The sequence below is a fragment of the Convolutriloba macropyga genome, chromosome 2, assembly GCF_964194025.1.
Source record: "Convolutriloba macropyga chromosome 2, txConMacr16.3, whole genome shotgun sequence".
Taxonomy (NCBI): domain Eukaryota; kingdom Metazoa; phylum Xenacoelomorpha; order Acoela; family Convolutidae; genus Convolutriloba; species Convolutriloba macropyga.
In genome coordinates this window covers 28,324,218-28,342,076 of record NC_134469.1, presented here as the reverse complement: position 1 = coordinate 28,342,076, position 17,859 = coordinate 28,324,218, and the positions used below count along the sequence as shown (strand labels likewise).

At 36.9% G+C, this 17,859-nt stretch overlaps 2 protein-coding genes across 2 annotated transcripts in view; one reads left to right on the top strand and one right to left on the bottom strand.

Moving 5' to 3' along the window:
- Window positions 1–342, bottom strand: part of LOC142334875 (uncharacterized) — a 13,017-nt gene extending 12,675 nt beyond the window's left edge. Inside the window, exon 1 of the mRNA XM_075383201.1 lies at window positions 324–342. Coding sequence (XP_075239316.1) covers window positions 324–342 — 19 coding nt within the window. The remainder of the gene's footprint in view (window positions 1–323) is intronic.
- A 148-nt stretch (window positions 343–490) lies between these two features.
- Window positions 491–10,910, top strand: LOC142335228 (uncharacterized). Its single transcript, XM_075383626.1, has 3 exons — window positions 491–773; window positions 9,784–9,946; window positions 10,642–10,910. The coding sequence occupies exons 1-3, from the start codon at window positions 670–672 to the stop codon at window positions 10,855–10,857; spliced, it is 483 nt and encodes a 160-aa protein (XP_075239741.1). The 5' UTR covers window positions 491–669; the 3' UTR covers window positions 10,858–10,910.
- The last annotated feature ends 6,949 nt before the right edge of the window (window positions 10,911–17,859 follow it).

Here is a 17,859-nt window from a genome sequence, read left to right as displayed (position 1 = left end):
AAAGATCCTCACCTTATAACGCGACCTAATACACCCGTATTATTATAGGAATAGTTTAGGAAACCAAAAAGAAAAATGAAAAAATGTTGCGTACCAGAGTAAAACCTATCATCCAATATTTTTTACGTATTTTTTCGTGACTTTGTTGTTTTCTTGAAATATCTGTGGAAAGCATAATTAACTTTATCTATTCTCACTTGAAAATTTATTGGACTGTTTTAAATGTTTGTTAATAAGGGCAATTTTTTTGTATACCTATTTAATGATAAATTACGTTTCGGTATAAAATTGTCATCTTTTAATACTCATGCACTATCCCTAACTGTTTGTTTCGACTGTCATCTAAGGAAATTCAGCGTTCTCTGTTTTTTTCATCTAAAACCGTGTGAGTAAAAAAGGAACTGAAAAAATAGGGACAGCTCCATCAAATAGATGCAAAATCTATTGAAAACGAATGAAAGATATCATACAGTGTTGTTATCAAACAGCACAGTTCTAGCACTGTATTGCACGCACGTGCTCCTCTAATCAGCCAATTTAACATATGATTGTCTTGTTTTTTCAAACACAAACAAAGCTGCAACAATCGCTGATTGACCTATCAGACTATTCAATATAAACAAATTGTGCGTACTACATTAAATAGTCGCGAGAACACGCGAGTTCAGAATGAGACCCCCGAAGATTCTGAGTGACTTTCTGGCACAGCCAGTGGAGTGTGTGTCCCATATCCAGACAATACCCATCAATGAAGGAGACAAACATATCCCAAAGTAAGTACTAACCCCCCCCCCCCCCCCCCCCCGTCATAATCTGTTGTGTTGGTACTACAGTTCTTAAGTCTGTTCTTAAGCGTAAATAGTGTTAAAGTTGCAGTCCGATTAAGTTTGGGCGCTATAAATGTAAGTATTCTCCGCAGGGTTGGGGGTCTTTCTCGCTATGGGTCGGTTTTTTTCCCGCCTATGAGATTATGGCCCCGAAATATAGTAAGTTTACGGTAATGGGGTTTCACGTTTTATGCAGAAAGCTAAAATGTGGCTGAAAAAGTCGCTTCGTTAACCGTGAGGTCATAATCAGATAGAACCGATTTATCAGCTCTTTCCTCTTACCACCCCCATCTCTGGGTTTACTCGTTTTCGCGAGATCCTATATCACTAGCGAGAATGCACACATACGCATGTAGGTATATGAGTACAATTATATATAAATATATGAAAATCGTGGGTATTTTCGGCTTGCAAACGTAAGAATCTGTCGGTATGTTCGACATATATCCATCCAATTTTATCCATCCATATCTGCCCTTACCACTGTTTTTAAACCAATATTTTTAGGGGGCCATTTAAATGTAAGGCCAATCAAATAAATGACACTATTTTGTTCCAAATGGACAATTGCATGCACAGTCATTGTTATTGCTCTGAAATCACTGTCGTTTCTTAGTACTTTCCCAATAGTGTAGTCAAGTATAAACATAATAATTAGACTAGGCTATTGCTAAGTCGATATAGAGCATGCGAGTGATAATGGACAGCTGTCCACGGTAATGCCTTTCATCCTTTCATGCACTGTGGGGTGTAATCCAAAAAACAGGCCGGTTATCGCGCTCATCCCACCGGCCCGTCAACTAGAAATATATAATCTGGGGGTATTGCGATTTTATATGTTTAAGCAAATGGCTCCTGCGGGATAGTGCGTAGCAAAGATACTCCCAACATAAATTTCAATATAAAAAAAATATTTTCTTTGTCTTGCAAGGAAGCTGTCTTTTTTGGCTATAAGTTTTGCATAACTTAAATTGAAGTGGTTTTCTGGAGCAACAGTGATTACAACTTTCATTAACATGAAAACTGAAAGAACCACAACCCTCAACCCTCTACTTGATATCAATTTACCAGCTTTCAAACCACATGACTTGTCAACTTTTTGGCATAATAAAGCATCTCCTCAGAAAGTTGAAGTTCAACAGGAGCAATAAGTCAAGGTAGGAAAAGGAATCCTAAACAAGCACAGAGGGTAACATGCAAAAAAATGATGTCATTCTAAGGGAACACTAGCAGGCCTGCAAAATTGTCACGAGAAATAAATTTAAAAGAACAGAAAGAAGGATTAAAAGAAATTCAACTTTGCCATAGTCATAGGTTTACAGCCATAGGTCTTACCTCTTGCGCTATCGGTCCCCATTTTTCGTTCTTTTATCCTATATACCAGCAGTTTTTTGTTCAACAACGTTTTTGACTTTGCCACTGCGGGTGCCAAGCCCTGAATGAAAATAACGATGGATTCAAAATCTTGCAAGAAACTTGCGAGATGGATTCATAATTGAACACAAGTTCATTTCAAGATTTTTGATTACTAATGAAGCTCTGCTTCAACGCTTTTTCTGCTAGTGTATAGCTGTTTAAATGCAAACTGAAACAAACTCGTCTTTGCTAAATTTACAATTCTTTACAATTGGTTACAATTTTATTGAGGCCTTGAAAGTTATTTCGACCTTGAACATTTCCCGGCCTCCTTGAAACTGTTCGATTGTGAAATCTGCGGGCTTCCTTTGTTATTATCCTGCGAGTACAGTTGAAGGTACAAAAAGGATGATTGTGTTGAAACTAACAACTTGGTTTTTGTGAAAATTGTCAGAAATGTTATCAATTTCATAGAAAACTGATTCGGTGTAAATTGTCGAAGGTGTGATCAAACCAATTGAAAAACTTCGGGTTTTTCTTAAAAAAATGAATCAACTAATGGAGGGGTATGAGGCAACTGACGGGTCTGATGTAAATTCAAGTTTGTGTTTTCACTTGAACATTACGAACAATATTGTCATTACCGTCGAATGTCTGTATTATACGAGCAAGCGGCCAACAAATTGGGGGAGTGCTGTCTTCTTTGTTATCACAATTTCTTCCACTGCTTATGCTGCTGATTGTACGTTTTCTGTCCTCCATTTTATCCGCTGCTGCAATGAAGAGAAGTTTCTTCCAGATCTGACGAATCGTTTTGTCTATGTTTCTCCAATATCGTGACAAGGTGTTGTTCCTCGGTAAAGATAGCTCGAATAAAGATGTGTTGGTTATGCAGATGATGAAATGTCCATGGGTTAGATCTGAGAGATCATTGATGTCAGTTGATGGCGCTGTTAGAGGGCGAGAATTGAGGATGGTCTCAAATTGGGTTAGGAGAGTTGTGAAAGCACTGGTTGATAACTCAGTCGATCCAACTGTCCTATAAAGATGGCACTTCATAGATTTAAAAGGTGCTTCGCACAGTCCTTCACAATGTGGCGTCCTGGTTGCTATTTTAAACCAATCAATGTGATTTTGGCTTGCAAAAGTGTTGATGAGATCCTTGAACTCTTCATCTCGAAGAATTCGTCTGGATTCGAGTTCTCCTCGGGCTCCAAAGAACGTTGTCGAATTGTCACTGTTTTTTCTTTTGAAGGATATCTTTTGAGGATATCGAGGCAATCTTCTTTAGTTAGATTTTCCACTGGCACTAAGTGTTCTGCCTTTGTGATGAAACAAATGAATAAAGCCGCGTATGATTTCTGCAGTTTCTGTGAAGAAACTTTGGTTTAAAATGTCTCACAATAATTCATCCCAGGGAACTGGAAGGCAAAAGATTCAACTATCCGTTCTGCTGGCAGATCTGTCATTAATGGCTGGCGTATGCGGGCGTCAAATCGTATGCAAGGCTTGCGGTTGTGAATAACTTTCTTAACACTGGCAATTCCTCCAGGAATCAAAAGTGTTTGTCGGAGGGCAAAAAGGGTCATCTGGTGTCCACTGTGAAAGTTTCTCAAACGACTTTCTCGAATGAGTAACTCGACTAGTAGAGAAGTTTTTGGAATCATTATTGTTTTGTACACGCTATACGGGAATTTGCAAAACGACCACGTTGTTGTCTTCGCGGGTGACGTTGTTGTCTTCATCGAAGAATGGGGAAGGGCTGAGTAGATGTCTGTTTTTCTTGATACGCTTGCTGAATGATTCAACTGGTAGATTTGAAAATGAGTCTTCTGGTGTCGTTGATCCTTTTATATACCTATATTTCGGTAGAAAAAGTTGTTGCATGATGCTGTTTGGGCCACTTTTGCTGAGCCGAGATTTGATGGGGAAAGTTGATGACAAACATCAAGTTGTCTTTTTGTTGTAATGTGTTGTTTCTTCTTCTTAACTCTTGATAGAAGGCTCATTGGCGGCGATGAAGGACTTGCTGATAAATCCGTCTGTAGCTGATAAACAGATTTTTTCTGTGATTTGTGTTCCATTGATTCATATTGTTTTTGTTGCCCTCCGTTTAGTTCTTCATTGAAGAACGGATGCTGTTTATTTGCTGTAAGAAAGCTGTATAATTTATGGTGATTGTCTGGTGTTGATTTCAGTGGTTGTTAGCTGTAGTCGATTAAAACATTGCGAAAATTGCTCTGCCTTTGACTCTGCGTGCTGGACAGGGAGAGGGGCTGCTGGCCAAAATCTTCTGCCTCTTGATTGTTTTGATAAAAATTTCGCTGTAGGAATCGATCTTTTGGGCAGCTCTGAAGAAAAGGCTGTGGTTGTTGGGAATCGTCCTCATCAAAGTGATTAGATGAGTTTCCACAGCAGATATTCTAGAGATGAGGTGTGTCCTGATTGGTGCTCGAGAAACCCCAAATGTTCACTTGAGTTTTCCTGCTGGTTGGTTGCAAACAATGTTTCTGTGAAATTGTTTAAAGATTTGTCTCGGGGTTTCATCGTGTGTTGTAGATGCTGATGATCTTGGTTGTTGTCAGAAGAATTGAGTTCAACATTTCCGTTCAACCCTTTGTCGAAAACTGTTTTTGTCTTTGGTTATTGATCAGTATTTGAGTAATCAATTGCAGGTTGATACCGACTGTGCTCATTGCTTGACCTTTCTCGTATTCGTGCTTTTAGTCGTTGAGTGAATAGTTTGGCGTACGCAAAGACTCTTACAAGTTGATGCATTGATGACTGCTTGCAGATAAAACGCAAAATCCCGTTGTCTTGTTGCTGATGATGCATTACTAAGAATAAAGGGCCTGACGGGTTTAATTTGGCTAAAGCGTCAGTTGAGGTGTTTTGAAGAGGTGGAACTTCCAATGAAGGCCAAAGCTTCTCGTGTTGACGCAACCAATTATGTCCATTCCACTAAGGTTGGTGATAAAGGAGTCTGTTGGCTGAAATTTTTTGTGATGCTCAATCAGCTGAGTTGTCTTCTTTTGGTACAAACTTCCAATTTCCTCAAGGAATGATGCTCTGAAATTTGCCAACTCGGTTAGCAACGAAAGTCTTCCATTTTCTAGGGATATCTTTAATCCAGGCGAGAGTCACAAGTAAATCCATTCCAGCAAAGTTCATGGGATTGGGAAATGGCTGTTATTGATGTTTTTCACTGCTTGAGATAATTGTGCTCCGAGAAGTGCTGCACAGAGTTCTAATTGTGGAACACATAAACTTTTGATTGGGACAAGCGTGTTTTGGCTGTTAATATTTGTGTGTGCAATCGGTTGTCCATTTGCTCTCACACGTGCACAACTGCGGCATTTGCTGTGGTAGCGGCGTCACAAAACACATGAAGCTGCGAAGATGACAAAAAATGTGGTGCAAAAACTCATCGTTCAAGTTTGACCTTTTCAAGTTCTTTGAGTTGATGTCGAAATCTTCCGTATTGTTCTGGAATGTATAACGACATGGTTTCGTCCCAGGTCAACTTTTCCAATCAAGGAAATTCATAGAATAATTTCAATTGAATTATTGTTGGTGACAACCTTCCGAGTGGGTCAAACAGCATTGTGACTTCTGATAATAATTTCCTCTTTGTGTTCGGAAACTCTTTGTCCAGGCAAACTGTGAAGGTGAAATGATTTGCAACAGGGGTCCACTTTACTCCAAGAGTTTTGTCTGCGTAGTTGTTGCTGTTGATTATCATTTTGTCTGAAATTTCGCGAAAACTGGCAGGCAATCGCTCAACGCGTGACGAAACGCTTGATGCCCATTTTCGTATATGAAAACAAGTTGTTTTCAATGTTGCGAAGATTTTGTCCTGCAGTTGAGCAGTGTGCTCTACTTCTGAGGCTTCTGTTAGCAAATCGTCCATGTTTATGCCGTTATTGATTGCAAGGTGGAGGTTGCTGTTGGTGCAACTGTCTGCTAAGTCTTTGAGGGGTCTATTTTAGTGGTTCGCAGATGATGCTATTTCATAGGTCAATCTTGTCACTCTATGAGTTTTCCAAAAAACCCTGTGAAATACTTGTCTTTATTGTCAAGTTGAACTTGTCGGTACAGCTGGGCAGTGTCGGCAGATGAACTTGTTGAAACCGAAAACGAATCAGAATTCCAGATCCTTTTGAAGTTGAGGTCCAACCATCAGACGGTCGATTAAAAATACTCAACTGGCTGACTTAACTGAGGCATCTAATACGACTTTGAGTTTATTTGAGCTGCTGGCGTCTTCGATGAAACAATGATGTGACAAGTAAAAACAGTTTAAGGCAGGCATCTAAATTTTATTTCGGGAACTTCTTCAATATGTCCAAGTTGATTGAATTCCTGAATGAACTGACTATATCTGTTGTAAAATAATCTGGTTGTCTCTGCAGTCGGAAGATGAGGCTCCGTAGTCTTCTTGTGGCTTGATTGTACGAGTCACCCAGGGGTTTGGCGTCTTCTTTGAAAGGATGTTTCACAACAAATCTTCCCTCTGAGTTGCGTCGAGTGGTACTATTGAAGTGATCTTCGCATTTCTGTTCTTCTGATGTCCACTTTGTTATTGACGTAGTTTCTTCAATCTCCCAGATTCGCTGTAGATTGTCTGATTCAGAACAAATGAAAAAAGACTGAAGTTGAGTACGCTTCTTTTCAAGCTGGCTCTCACATCCGATCACGAGCCAACCACAACAAGATAGGCGGTAGGTAATTGGCTTTTGAGGCTCCTTTCTTTTGTTGTCTCCAATAATCAACTCTTCATAGTGACGTGCTCCAATTATCAAATCTGCGGTGGATGGCTGATTGAAGTCTGGGTCCACAGGATTATGGTCCTGGAGATTTGTCCAACCGCTGACATTTACATGATGCGAAAGCAGATTGCTGGTCAATTTTGCTAAGACAGTTGCTCTGATGCTGATGATGTCTTAACCCTTTGTTTTCAGAATCAAGTTTACTGATTCTTTGCTGTTGTTGACTTCGTGAACTCCGAGTCCAAAAAGTCGGCCATCGGTTTTTTCCTTTCTCAATCCAAGGCGTTCTTTTGCATTTTTTGTTATGAGGTTGCCTTGAGATCCTGAGTCTAGAATGACTCTGGTATCAGTTATTTTTCCATTGTTGTTAACTGAAACGATTGCGGTGGGAAAAAATAGTTCTTCATTCTGTGACTGTGCTGCGGATGTAATTTTTTTGTCCGCTTTGATCCCTGATTGCTGGCTTCTTGTGGTGACGTACTGCTAGTTTTAACTGTTGACGCTGTTGAAGCTGTCATGGAGGTGTTTTTAATTCTGAATGTCAAAAGACTGTTGTGCTTTCGTTTGCAATTCTTGCAATTTGAGCCGTTGCATTGTTAACTTCGATATCAAGAGCGTAGGCAGTTGAAGCAAAGTCCATTTGTTCTAATTAACCGAGCTACCTCCTCTATTTAAAGTTCTTTCAAACTTTGGCTTTGATAAAATTTGTGGTTTTCATCGCAACATTCACACTTTGTACTCACTGACGTGGTTATATGTGAATGAAATTTTCGAAGCTGTGGCCTGCTTGTAGGCCTCTAAACGATTATTGATGCTGACTTCTGTGTGGTTGCTTCAAGGGCGCGTGTTCTTTTTCTACCATGGAGTTTTTCATTAGCATTGGGGGTTTCTTCCTGATTATGAAAGTTCTCAACACTTTCTCGTTTCGTCGGGCACTTTCTCTGCAATGAGGTACACGAAAAAGATGTCCTGATCGTCCAAGGACTGTCCAAGGTTGCTGAAAGCTAATCTGTGTTCCTCAACTGTCCCCATGAGACCTCGAAGTGCCTTTGGGTTTTCATTTGTTACCGGTTTCTGTGAAACTATTGCGTGAGCCTAGGCTCGTAAAATTAGACGTCTGTCGTCCTATCTGTTCTTCAGGGTTTCGCAAGCTGTACTAAAGTTTGTGTCTGTGATTTGGTGAGAAGTCAAAAACTTTGTGGCATTGACTGTCTCTGCTTGTCATTGCTCCATTGTATTGATCGAAGAAAAACGTCCAAACCTTGTAGACTCCCCAAAAAGTTGGCAGTTCCAGCTTAGACAGCTTAACATTGGTAATTGCCGGTCCAGTTGATAATTGTGGTGTTGATGTTCTTTTAAACATGACAAAGTGGTTGATTAGGTCAAAATGTTGTCCAATCTTGTCGTAATCTTCTAATTCTTCGATTTCTTCGTCGACACTGTCGGTGTTATCGATCAAGTTTTGAAATTTCTGTGTCATGTCGCACAGTTACAACTGTTTTTTTGTCAACAATATTGAGTTTTGTTGCAGTTGTGTGAGCTCTTCTTCAATGATACTTTCTCCAAGTCTATCTGTAATTGTTTTGGCTTCGTTGTTTAATCTGGTTGCAACGATGCGGTGGACTGTTTTTGAATTTTTCAATCTCTCGAGGTTTTCTGTCATTGTTGAAGACTTTTATTTGGTGCTTTGTTGTTTCTCTGTTGCTTTGTTGATTAATTAGTTGTCTTTTCTTTGCTGTCTCGCTGCCTTTGCTGTGTTGGTCTTTGCTGTGTCTTTGCCTTCGCTGTGTTGGTCTTTGTTGCGTCTTTGTCTTTGCTGTGTCGGTCTTTGTTGTGTCTTTGTCTTTGCTGTGTTGGTCTTTGGTTTTTGGTGTCTTTGATTCGGATGATTGTTGCTAGATGTAAACAAGAGAAAAACCCAAAAAATCCCAATATATGTTCCCCAACCAATAAGACAACTGAAAAACACACAAAAAATCCGTTACACTTAATCTTAGAACCACAGAATTTAGAATCTTGCAAGATGTTTGCAGGATGATTCAAATCTTGGAAGCAGATTGCAAGTATTGTTTTCCCTTCCAAAATTGCTAGCAAGCTTCTTGCGAAATTTTGAATTCAGCGATCACTAGGGTGTTCATTGCTGATTTGTAACTTGTCTTCTTAACCTGCTGTCAGTGCAAGGCCGTAAACCTGTGAAAAGTTTGCCTGATTTTACATAGGTTAACACTGAACCTTATTTCCTACTCTTTTTCTAGTTGAAATTTGGTCCCTGGTTTTATTTTAATTTTGCTTATTTCCTCCGAATACTATTTAGAGCCCCACAAAAACATAACCTCAAAGTTAGTATTTTTATTGTGATTGGGGTATGAGTTATATGACCACTAAGCTGGCAGAGGGTATAACAAAAAAGCTTCTGAACGCAGACGCTAAGTTTTGTTTGTTTCGAGTCAGTAAAGGATACACTTACCACGCTCACATCTTGCGGAAATCAATTGCACTGTTCAAAGTATTTGGTTACAATACATCAATATCTCTTCATCATTTTCCGTTTTCAACATAAATCTTCCTCAATGCAAATAACAGTGACGTTAAGTATTGTAATTCAAATCCTAAAAGAGCCGAAATGCCACAAAATGCCGTTGTAGATGGCAGACAGTTTAATTTTTTAGAAGATTGAGGGTTATTTTTTCGGGGTATATTTAGCACCTTAAATATATTGTTTGAAATGCCTTGGGTTATTTGCAGATCTCAGGAATGATACTTAGGAATGGTGTTTCTTTGAAAAATAACTATTACCAATGCCCACCACAAAACTTCTCTTATGTTTAAAGATATGCTGGTTACGTGCCGACGATCAAGTTCGATCAGGGTCGTACATTTCCCGACCACACAGAGAAGTATCTGCAACAACACAGGAGCAAAGAGATAGGCATAGTTCCCCCTGAGGAGAAGAGATGGTACATCCCACAGGACCACAACCATAAACAGGACTGTGTAAGTTCTTCCACACACACCCACAAAATTATAAATGAATATAATTATGACAAATTGCAGGGCCACAGATTCTTGTCTCATTCAGCTGCAGCAGCTATAATGGGAATAAACCTATTTTTGGAGCCCCTCCGCGAACAAACATTTTGTTTGCAGAAGTGTGAACAAACTGATGCTTTTCTGCGTTAATAATTCTCATCATGATGCATGGTGATCTTTATTATAAATACTTAATGTGCATTGTTATAAAGGAATGCATATCAATTACAGCTGGTCAAATTAGGGAAGCGGAAAAATTGGTCTTTACAAGCATAGAAGAATTCCACACACGCAATTTCACCCTATCCTTTTGGTGTAATTACCAGAGGTGTCTCCCCACCCACGAGCGCTTTTAAAGTAAGGTTGGTTTTAATGGGAATGACCCGGAAACAGCTGTTTCCTTTTAATGCAACTATGTTTAACGGTTTTGTTATAGATGAAAGTCCCCCCTCATCATTCCCCAACCATCCACCCGAACCCCTTCCTCAGAACGAATGCTAAATAATATGCTGGAATTCTGGTGATAAAGGATTAGATTGCCAAAGCAAAGACTTACATATAAGTCTGTTCAATCAGATAGTTGTCTTCTTGCATTATCAACACATGAAAAAAATCAGGACTCTATGAGACTAATACATAGGATGTGTTTGTGTTTACAGGTGAAGGGTAAGCTTGCCTGTATGGGCAAAGAGGCTCACGTTGACAGTCACTGTGGCATAATGCACAATGTGGAAAGAATCAGAGAGAGGAACATCAATGAGCTCTACTGTGCTGCACAGACTCACAGGCACTGTTACAAACACTGCTACAATCCTGGACAGAGAGTCAAGTATCTACACACTGACGTCAGAGGACCAACCATGTTCACAGATTAAAACACAACTTATTCCTCTTACAACAGTTTCCAAATTAAAATATTTTGTCACAATTTTTGTCAAGAGTTCAAACGGAAATTGCGAAATAAAATTAATTATTAATAGCCGCGAAGCGATAGCGGCTAGTATTCGAGTCGTTTCCGGTATTCTACCGGCTATGTTTTTTAATTCGTCGTCTCCATCGATGATTCTTACGACCTGACTTCTTGGAATTGACTTCAGTGACTTCTATTGCTTTGCAATAAAAATTTGTGTACGTGACGTCATTTCAGCTTTTAGGTCAATTGCGTGACTTACCTCACTCAAAAAATGACTTCTGAACTCACTTATGGAACTTTAAATTTTATGAACATTTTAGTTAAGGATCAATACTGTGCATCTAAGTAGTGCCAAACTTATATGCCCTAGTTTTTGAGTATTAGTCTTGAGTTTTTGATTTTGAATATCAATTTCGAAAAAGATCTCTTAGGCTTTTTCCCTATAGACCGTATATGTAAAGAAATTGACAGTCCGAATCTAACCCAAAAAGTGTAGTGGTCTTTTAAAGGACTGTTGGTCGATCTTTCCTATTTTCCGGCAATCTGCCAGCTATGTTTTTTTAAACAAGTTATTTCATATTATAGTAGAGAAAATTAACAAATAATAAAACAAATCATAAATCATGCAAACACTTTTATTCCATATCTATGTGAACTTGAAATCGAACATTTAAAACACATAGTTCGATTTATGTTTTCTTCTTGAAAGTTAAATTTTTTTTCAAATCTTCCCGTCCTACTGTTTAATGAACTACTTTTCTGCTGAAAGAGCGAAAAAAGGTTCAGATTTTTTCAAAAGTCTGCTATTCAGAAAGTTTTCGCGCTAAAACAGAACTCGCTCGCATCATTAAGAGATTTTGTTTTTCTGTACAAAAGCTAAGACATCAGCAACTGTCTTCTATAATTTTTAGTGATGTCCTTTAATCACCTTTTGCGACTTCCGAAAAAGAAGATTATGATATGCATGTTTTGTCATGTAAAATTTTATGCAGATTGTTGCGACATTTTTTCGCCAGTTTAGGGAATCTATTTTTTTTGCTTTTGCAACTTCCACGAGAAGAAATTGAGTAACATTTTTGTTTGAGCATCGAAAACCAATAAAGAAAAGTTTTTGGGGAAATTACAAAAAAAAACTAATGAACCGTTGCTCTAATCACAAAGTTTTGAAATTTTTATTCATTTTACTGGTTTCACTTGGAGAAAACCACAGAAACATTTTCAGAAAAAAACAACCCAATTAGAGCGTCAGCGCACAGAAAATGACAGGACATAAAATGGAGCACTCGATATATATCCAGAATATTAGGTCCCTCAGACAGAATTACGGTCAACCTGAAGTGTACCTTAATCAATTACCAGATGAACTGCTAGCATTAGTCCTCACGGAAACCAGATGTACGGACGAAACCAATTTTGGGTGGATAGAGACTCCCGAATCTGTCTACCTTGGTAACATGCAACAGAGATAAAACTGGTGGGGGTCTGGATTTTCTATTCATCTCGTACTAAACAAAAAAAAATTAAAAGCACTGTTAAAAATGTGCAAATAATCGGTACTATTTTTCAGAGTGGTTCTGAAGTGCTAATAGTAACAGGAGTTTAAAAATCTCCAAATTACCCTATAGACGAATTCTTAGCTCTGTTAAGCGATCACATGATAACATTTAAACCAAAAAAAAGCTACGAAACATGTATTTTGCGGAAACATGAATATTAACGTCTTCCTAGAGGACCGCAAAGTAAGCAAACTGATAGAAATGCTGTCATATTTTGGATTTCAGCTGAAAAACATTAGAATGGCCACCAGCAGAGAAACCAGATGTAGTAAAAATAGCATTGATCTATTTTTCTCTAACTTTGAAGGTGAGTGCAATGTGGACTAAACAGCGCTTTCTGATCAATATACAGTCTATTTTCCAGCAACTTTTTTTGCAAATCTGGACACAATCGCGGACTCTGAATATATAAGTGCACAATTTAAAAAAATTAAAGAGAAGAAAATTTGGAAAGCAATAAATTACCTAGTCCACTTAGAAATTGAAGAACAAGTTTTAATGTTAGAGTCTCTTTATAATGATGAATCAACTGAGTGGCTGCAACAGACAATTATTTCTTCCAAGGAATCAGTTACACCAACCGTTAAACAAACTAAACCACGATTGGCCAAACAATGGATAACACCAACAATTCGTAGCCTCGCAAACAAAAAAATAAATTTTAAGGTTATTTCTAAGAAAAAAAACATCGGTATCAAAGAATAAATACAAAAGTATCTGTCGTAAAACAAAACCAACCTGCAAGCTAGCAAAGAAAACTCTTTATGAACAACAGATTGGCAGGAAAAATGGGTCACGGACAATTTTCAAAATGGTCAAAGATATAAATGGTGATAACAATAATGAACAACAGTGCACCGTAGACTGCCATGACATGAACTAATTTTTCACTAAAATTTGAGAAAAATAAGCAATGAATAAAAACAAATAAGCTGATTTTAGCTGAAAAAATATTCCAATACAAAAACAAACAAGGGTTTTGCAGGAGGCAAATGCGGACGAAGTCTTTGAAACAGCCAGGCAGCTTAAAATTAAAAATTCCTGTGATATGTTTCAATTAAGTAGTAGCCTGGTGAAGGCCGTTAATCGGGCAATATGTGGTCTATTGGCGTCAATTTTCAACAAATGCGTACAAAAAACATATTATCCCAAAATTTTAAAAACAGCAAAAATAAAACCAGTTTTCAAATCGGGAGAAAAAGATAACGCACAAAACTACTGACCTATCCTATATCACTACTCTCAGTCATAGGAAAAATATTTGAAAAATTGATCTATGCCCGACTAAATTAATTCCTGGTTCAACATAATACTTTGAGCGAAAGATAGTTTGGATTTAGAAATAAAAGAAGTACAGTTGACGCTATTGGAAAACTTACCGTCCAGATCAGGTTAGGTTTTGATTCTTTGGATGAAACGTGCATTGTTTGTTTGAAGACTTGACACTGTTGACCACAACCTTCTTTTATTAAAATGCGAAAGGTGTGGATAGAGAGGTAGTGTCTGTCATCTGTTGAAATCCTATCTATCTGCTGGTAAACAAATTGTCCAGCTGTTTTAGATGTCAAATATGGTTTCCCACAGTGGTCCGTTTTAGGAGCAAATCTTTTTCTGCTGCCAATCAAGAGAAATCATACTTTTTGCAGATGATACAACTATTTACTCTTCTACTAAACTTAATAATGATGACTTCCTAAACGATCTCGGTAAATTGTGCCATTGGCTTGACAGAAATAAGCTGACAGTAAAATTCTCAAAGTGTAACAAAGCGTGTTTTGCAGAAAGAGAGATTGCGAATAGATTATAATTACAAGAAAAAACATTGCATGACAAGAAGAGTATAAAAATACCTTGGTGTACACCTTGATTAAAAAACCTTAAAACGCACATAGGAGAAATCTTTCGTTTCTACCAATACAAAAAATAGATTCAGAAGGGATACTTTAAGCTATACAAACACTATGTCCAACCACTTCTGTAGTATGGTGTACTAATTTATGGTTGCGCAAACAAATCGGAGCTTAAACAACTTAACTGGTCACAAAACCACTTAAACAGGATAATGTTTGGACTGAAATAATTCTGTAGCTTCCGCGAGGTCAGAGAAAAATTTAAATTACTGACACCTATGGAATTGCATCTGTACGAGTTGTTAAAATTGATGAGTAAGAGTTTAAGACCAAGTTGTGACTGTGGCCATGGATCCCAAATCTTCAGCAATGAAGAAGTCCACAAAATTCCGTCTGATGAGAAAAGACTAAAAACCGGAAAAATCTTGAGGTTCACGACGTGCCAACAAAACAACTCTTAGGCACAGAACAAAATTTTTTAAAAATTTTTTGGTTACTCTAGACAAAAAAATTTTAAGAGAAATTCTCGTTGTAAACGAATCTTTTCGATTCAATATCCTAAAAAAATTAAGAGGCAATTACACACAGGGAAAAAATGTGTTGACGGGACAGTTCTGGTAACTTTATTAGTAGAGTAAGTTATCTTCGCTATTCTGCAAGCCTAATAGAGGCACCATACTATGGACAGGCTAAGGCTTTTTTGGTGACCTATCGAATGTGTTGTATATTTATACACTAGTTCGGAAAAAAAATATTATATTATTGATATTATACATCTTACTCCTGTCCCTGAATTATTTTACCATATGACAACCATCTTTCTTTCATTGTTTTGTATTGAACTTTTTTTAAGATCAAAAATTCCCTTCTTTGTCAATTTTGCACTGCATTCGGGTATTTTAAAAAAACGTTAAAAAAGTAAGATCTTCATTAAAACTTTTGTTACACAAATCATTTCAATGCCATAATTGTTGCGGGGCCTCTCCAGAAAGTTATTAAAATATGCATTGAATAAAATTGCATCGACGCCCCATTGTCAGCATATTGCTCCAATTGTCTCAAAGAATGGCTTAAATGTGAACTATTTCTAATTGTCGATAAGGGCGTAATATTCATGGCAAACCGACTTGATATTTTGTATCGGCACATTTTTATCAATAATCAAAATTTATTCATCAAAAAATATTAAAATATATTAAGGCTCGAATAGCAGCTCCGCATGCGTTTTCTAGGCCATTATTCTGCCACTGCAATCCCTAGAACTAGAGCGCCAGAAAAATATTGTCCGATCCAGGTTTCAATTTTTCCTTCCTCTGATTTTTTTAAAAATGAAAAAAAAAAGAATCGCAGTTGCTCGCTGGTAAGAAAAAGACAGTTGATTGCAGTTAATCCTTTATTCTTGAGACTAGAAATTGTTGCAAAAATGTACATTAACCTTTTTTCATTTAGGTGCCTCAACAAGCACTAAAATGTACTCAACAAGCAACGCTTCATCACCTGTCTTTTCAATTACACCAAGAGCCCAAAATTGCAATATGTTGAAAATGCAGTGAAACCTTATTCGGCTATTGTGTAACCTTAGCCAGCAGTTTTTTTTACTGGATATTAATTTTCTCGTTCTGTTCTGGTAAGAGTTAATGAAACCTTTGTAGTAGTGGGAAAAAGATGCTATTTCGCCACTTCCTAATCGGAAGATGACTAAATACCACCTTTTTCCCACTGCTCTATATATCTACTAATTGCTTATACCCCCAATTTATTCACTACTATATATTAGCTCTATATTCAATCAAAAAATCAATAAACATCAAAAAAATCAATCAAAATCAATCATTATTTTATGAATTAATCTAAGAGTGATTTTCACTCTTTATTTATTCTAACTCTGGTATTAATTAAGAAAAAGGGTCTAAATCTAAAATATCAATAAAACCCAAAAACTACATGACAGATAATTTTAAAGGAGAAGAATTAGCTTCTTGAATATTATACTTATAAACATGCTCTCTGAATTGATTTCTGGTATGACCATCTCTATATCTATGAAGATATATACATAGTCTACATTTCGATAGACGTGATATATGTTTGTAAACATTACACATACTACATACCAGATATTGATCAGGATCAGAATAATGATATCCCAAATGTTCTATATAATCTTTCACTTTAACCATATTTTTACATACATAACAAGAATATTCTAATTCTTTACAATTATTACAACATTCTTTCCAAGACTTATTTTTACACTTACCACACTTCATTTTTCACTTTCGAAAAATTATTATTTCCAAAATTTTCCCTAAATAAATACATCATGTCTCAATCAACTAATACTAGTGTCATAAACTTCTGCTATGTCTGTAATTTATCCTTTGAATCAAAGAAGGCTTCATACAGGCATCAATCATACGATCTCAAACATAAGGAACTATTGGAGAAAATGTTTGAGTCTGAAGAAGAAATCTTGGAGAAGGTATATATTTCAGATGGAGATGATTATATTATTAAAACTAGACCAAAACTAAGGATATTATTAAAACTAAGGATATTATTAAAACTGAAATTGAAACTGAAACTAAAACTGAACCATGCTGTGTTTGTGGCGATAAGTTTAAAAATCAGATAGGTCTACAAACTCACATGAATAAACACCAGAGAGAAAACGTTGTCTTAAACGATAATTATAATATTAAATCAAGCTTTAATCAAAGGCAGTTGTATATTACTAAATCTAATGGTAGTTTTATCAAGGGTATTATTGAACCAGTAGATTACATATTAGACGAGTTTAAACCAATTAAATCATATAAATATAAAGTTACTGCCAATTGCTTATAAAAGAAGAGAGACTCAGAAAAAGAAAGACTACTAATATAAACTTTACAACCGATGAGTAAATGGATAAAGATCATCGACTGAATCTAAACCAATGGCTTGATCATGTTAGAGAACCGTATGAGTGTTACGGCTACGATTATGAGTTTATTGGAATAACAGACATGCAAATAAAAATAGAAAGGACTAAACCATCATTAGGATCTTATGCTGAACTGCCACCAGGTCTAAGAGATAAAACAAAAGCGATTTTAAATATTAGAAGTAATAAATTTAACTGTCTACGATTATGTATTACAGCCGCATTGCATCCTGTAACTGAATATGCAACTAGAGAAAATAAGTATTTTAATAATCTAGTCGATGACTGGGAATATAATGAAACTGCATATGACTATATAACAAAAATCCAAAATAAATATAATATCAAGATTTGGTTTTTTAGACCTACGGTCGTGCTTCACCACAGGCCTGCTCAAGATATTAACATAGCCAAAGTAGAACGCTCAGAGAAATGTTCGAACTTTGTAAAAGATAGACAAAATGTTAGGATCCTAGTCTGGGAAGAACACTGTGCCCTAATTAAAAATGTAGAAGTATTACTAGAAAGACCTAACACCAAACATGCCAAGTTCTGGTTTTGTGATAATTGTACCTATTGGTTTAGTTCTCAAAATAAATATGAAAACCATAAAGGCTGTGTCCAAATCAAAC

Bases quoted from the DNA above. Each gene is read 5' to 3' on its own strand.
- LOC142335228 (XM_075383626.1), top strand. From the start codon at position 670: ATGAGACCCCCGAAGATTCTGAGTGACTTTCTGGCACAGCCAGTGGAG. The intron at 774-9,783 runs GTAAGTACTAAC...TTATGTTTAAAG, and splicing joins GGAGACAAACATATCCCAAA to ATATGCTGGTTACGTGCCGA. The intron at 9,947-10,641 runs GTAAGTTCTTCC...TTGTGTTTACAG, and splicing joins ACAACCATAAACAGGACTGT to GTGAAGGGTAAGCTTGCCTG.